This window comes from Mandrillus leucophaeus, unplaced genomic scaffold, assembly GCF_000951045.1.
Source record: "Mandrillus leucophaeus isolate KB7577 unplaced genomic scaffold, Mleu.le_1.0 Scaffold310, whole genome shotgun sequence".
NCBI lineage: Eukaryota > Metazoa > Chordata > Mammalia > Primates > Cercopithecidae > Mandrillus > Mandrillus leucophaeus.
Window position 1 is genome coordinate 697412 of NW_012103255.1, and position 4529 is coordinate 701940.

The window sequence follows — 4529 nt, forward strand, 5'->3', positions numbered from 1 at the left end:
ACTTCTTTATACTCGTTAAGGTTTGTAACCCAAAAACTTTGCCTCCCACATGCATCAGAGTTGGCCTCAGTGACTTTTGGACATTTTCATGACTGGGATTGTTCACAATCATCTGCTCCCAGCTCCAGAGAGAGATTTCCAAGCAGCAACGGCAGTGGGTCTGGGACAAGGGGTCAGTGCTCACCCTGGCACGGTAGGCCTAGGGTGTCATGGAAGCGCACCCTCCTTCCCAAAGAACTGAAGTTGTCTTTGGCACTGCCTTCAGGTTCCTGGGCACCTGGGGGGTGTCTATTTCTGATCGAGATCAAGAGCTCCTTAAGGAACAGTCCTGTGACCTGTTCATCTTTATGTCCCCAGTGCCTGGCACCCAGCAAGGATGATGGCAGCAGAGCGGAGGAGATCTGGGCAGAAATGTACAAAATTCAGTTTGGGTCACACTGAAACTGTAATTTCTTTGGCTGTCCCCTTATCTGTGAGAACACAATTTGTGGGAGGATTACGAAGCCAGGGCCAGAGTTGGAGGGCTTAGGCTTGACCTGGGGACAGCAAGGAGCCTTGGGACTTTGTACCACACCCATAGGAATGCGTAGAAGGGGCCTGGTCAGGAGTCTAGTGGCCTGGGTTCCACGCAGCACTGACACTTACTAAGCCCTCTAACCCTGGAGAAGTTGTTTCACTTCTCTGAGTTCTTGGCATCTGCTAAATGCAGATGAAAATCCTATCCTCACCCATTTCAGGGGGTGGCTATGAAGAATCTAGAAGAAATTTGGAAATTATAAAAGGCTATATAAATTACAAGGGCAGGGTCGGGCATGGTGGCTCACACTTGTAATCCCAACACTTTAGGAGGCCAAGGTGGGAGCATTGCTTAAGTTCAGGAGTTCAAGACCAGCCTGGGCAGCAGAGCAAAACCTTGTCTCCACTAAAAATGAAAAAAATTAGCCGAATGTAGTGGTGTGTGCCTGTAGACCCAGCTACTTAGCAGGCTGAGGCAGGATTGCTTGAGCCCAGGAGGTCAAGGCTGTAATGAGCTATGATCACGCCACTGCATGCCAGCCTGGGTGACAGAATAAGACCCTGTCTCAAAGAAAAAAAAAGAGGGGGAGGGAGCACTTGCTGGTGGCACTTTCTGTGGATCACAGCCTTTCATGGGGCTATCCCAGAGGGTAAGGCCCTCAACCCAATCCCACCTCCAACACAAACAGGCCTGTTGCCTGTGAGGTGCAGCATAGGTCAACCTGTGCAGGATACATTCTAGCCAGGTGGGAGGTGGAACGGGGACCCCCTCCCAGCCACCATGACACCCTAAGGCCTTCTAAACCCCACCCAAGCCAGGCTGGCATCAGGGAAATGAGAGATAAGCAGCTCTGAGAGTGTGCTCCAAAGAGGTTTATTAGTAACCACACTGGGGAGCCCTGGGTTCTTTCCCAGAACAAGGGGCTGAGAACAGCCAGTGAGGATGCCAGGCTGCCACAGGCTGAGGGGACTGGCGCTGGGGAGACAGCAGGGTTTATCCTTCAAGCACAGCCAAGTCACCCTGCTTTGCCCTTAGAGTCTCCTCCTGAAGAGCATGGCTGTCTTCCCCATGGAGAAAATGAGGTCTCCAGACGTTTCCTGCTTTGCCCAACATCCACCAACCCCTTCAGAATCTAGACCCCCCTCTGTCTGTTCCTCACCTTGGCCAGGATCAGGGGACCCCTCATCTTGCAGAGTCAGCCCCAACCCCACCGCAGCAGGCCCCAGCTGACTCCTAGAACCTAGCGACTACAGTCTGGAGCGGATAAATTCTATCAGGTTCTCCAGCTGCTCCTCCAGGCACTGTTCATCTCCATGGTTCTCGATGACCCAGTCAAAGCCCCCAAAGTTGTCCAGGCCACATTCTGACTCAGCGTCGTCCACCCCTGTGAAAGAAGCATGGCAAGGTCAGGCCCCAGCCCTCCAGACAGACACCAGTCTTCAAGGCCTGCTAGCCCCAGCTGGAGTGGGCCCTCCCGGCCTCTCCTCTGCTACCCCAGAGCTAAGGACTACCCACCCAGAAGGCACCTCCCTACCCCTGAAACACTGCGATGGTAGGTTCAGCAGCCCACAGCCACCTGGGCCCCCCAGCTGATCCCTCCTGACTTAATTCTTACTTGCTACTGCCTACAGAGGGTGAATTCGGACATCTAAAACCACACACAACTGTGTTTTCATTTTCTGTGAAGGTGGTTGCGTCCTTTTCTATCCCTAAATCTGTCCAATTCAGTCCCCTCAGGAGGCAGCATGTGCCAGAGTTAGAAGCAGAGGGTCAGGAGACCAGCTCCTCCTCTCACTCTTTGTGACCCTGGGAAAGAGACTTAACCTTTCAGGCCAGGGCCTCCTCCGACCACGGGTAAACTAATAACAGCATCTACCTGCTGAATCTGTTTTGATGGTACAGTGAGACAGTGCATATAAAATGCTTAGCACAGGCCTGGACCATGTGAGTGCCCCAGAAATGAGTAGCATTAGCAGTGGTCATACCCATTGGATCTGAACTGCTCCAAGTCACAGTGATCTAGGGCAGGAAGGAAGCCTGAGTTGTGTTTCTGAAGCCCACAGAGCGGGTCCTGGGCTTGCACCATTGAAGCTCCCAGCAGAACTTCCTCTCCACTACTTACTTCTAACTCCACTACTGTGTTAAAAAGAAGTGAGCTTTGTCAGGTTTGCCCTTGACCACTGTCAGCCCCTACAGGGCTGGAAAGCAAAGGTGAAGAACCATGGGGGTGGGTCCCAGCCAGACTACCAAAGCAGCCCACTGGCCATGAGAGGATAGCCTAGGTTAAACCAAGAGAACCTTGACCCCCAGGACCTCCTCCACCATGCTATTCCCTAATCAGGAGGCCTCAGATTCTCCTTTATCATCCCTCACTTACTTTCCCCAGGCCTGCCAGGGAGACAAACCACAGGGTGGGTAGCCTGTGTCCTCCTGTGCCCTACACATGGAGTGGCTCACCTGGCGTGAACACCCAGCCCCGCTGCTGTCGGCTCTGCTCCAACGCTACGACGCGGACAGTCTGCGTCATGGCCCCATAGGCCTCCCGAAACCACTGGATGTCAGACACTCTCCGTGTGTCACTCACCAACTGCAGGGGAGGGACACAGGTGACCAACAGGACAGGATGCTAGAAGAGAGGGGAGGTGGGGGACTCCAGAACCCAGGGCAGTGTGGGGTGTGGCTCTACCCCACATCTTCATGAGCAAGTCAGCAGCTAGACTCACTATTCACGGATTCACTCATTCATTGAACATACGCCACTGAGTGCTGACTACATGTCAGGCAGTGCTGCTGACAAGTTCATTCATCCAACTAAGCAAGTATTATAGCAAGTACCTACTGTGTGCTGGGCACTGTGCTAGGTGCTAAGCCTAGAGTGGTAAGCAAAACAGACCCTGTGCCCGCCCTCTCAGAGCTTACAGTCTAGTGGGAGACACTGAACAGATGTTTAGTGATCAAATAACTGTGTGATTAAAGCGTATGTCAACAAGTGTCTCAACCTCAACACGGCTGAAACTCAACTCCTGATTTCCTCTCCAATCCTGTTCCTCCCAACCTTCCCTGTCTTAGAAAATGGTAATTCCATATTTGTCCACCTGCTCAGAACAAAATCCTTGGTATAGTCTCTCACACCCCACAGCCAACCCATGGGCAAATCCTGTTGGTTTTCTCTTCAAAATACATGCAAAATCGACCCCTTATTTCCACTCTACCTTCACTCCCCTCTGCGCCCCAACCATAGTCATTTTGTCTGTTACAGAAAGGTCCTGGCCAGGCGTGGTGGCTCACGCCTATAATCCCAGCACCTTGGGAGGCCGAGGTGGGTGGATCACTTGAGGTCAGGAGTTTGAATTTTGCCATATGGCAAAACCCCGTCTCAACTAAAAATACACAAAAATTAGTTGGGCATGATGGCACATGCCTGTAATCCCAGCTACTCAAGAGGCTGAGGCATGAGAATCGCTTAAACCCATGAGGCATAGGGTACAGTGAGCCGAGATCGTGTCACTGCACTCCAGCCTGGGTGATGGAGTGAGACTCTGTCTCAAAAAAAAAAAAAAAAAAATACTCCACCCGGTCCCTGTGCTTCTGCTCCCATCTTCCCCACAGCAGCTAGGGCCTGCCTTCTCAATCTTAAATCAGATCATATCTCTCCTCTGCTAAGAACCCTGTAGTGACTCCCCATCTCACTCAGAATAAAATCCCAGCTCTCCCAAAGGTCCTCCCTGGGAAGTCCGACCTGACCTCCGACCACTCACCCTCACCCACTCTGGCCACCTGGCTTGTCCTCAGACACACCAGGTACACTCACCACTCAAGCCTCTGCACTTCCTCCTCTCTCTGGAAAGCTACTTCCCCAAATATCCATTCAGTTATCCCTTATTTCCTTCAGGTCTTCCTCAAACATCATCATATCAGTGTGGCCTTCCCAGGCACCCTTAATAAAACATCAGCACTTTCCAGCCGGGCGCGGTGGCTCAAGCCTGTAATCCCAGCACTTTGGGAGGCCGAG

General features: G+C 52.2%; 1 protein-coding gene across 1 annotated transcript in view; it reads right to left on the reverse strand.

The window, feature by feature from the left end:
- Positions 1–1371: 1371 nt before the first annotated feature.
- PMVK (phosphomevalonate kinase) overlaps positions 1372–4529 on the reverse strand; it is a 13372-nt gene continuing 10214 nt past the window's right edge. The window contains exons 4-5 of the mRNA XM_011987433.1: positions 2975–3104; positions 1372–1901 (exon numbers count right to left, since the gene is read on the reverse strand). Coding sequence (XP_011842823.1) covers positions 1765–1901; positions 2975–3104 — 267 coding nt within the window. The 3' untranslated portion in view covers positions 1372–1764. The remainder of the gene's footprint in view (positions 1902–2974; positions 3105–4529) is intronic.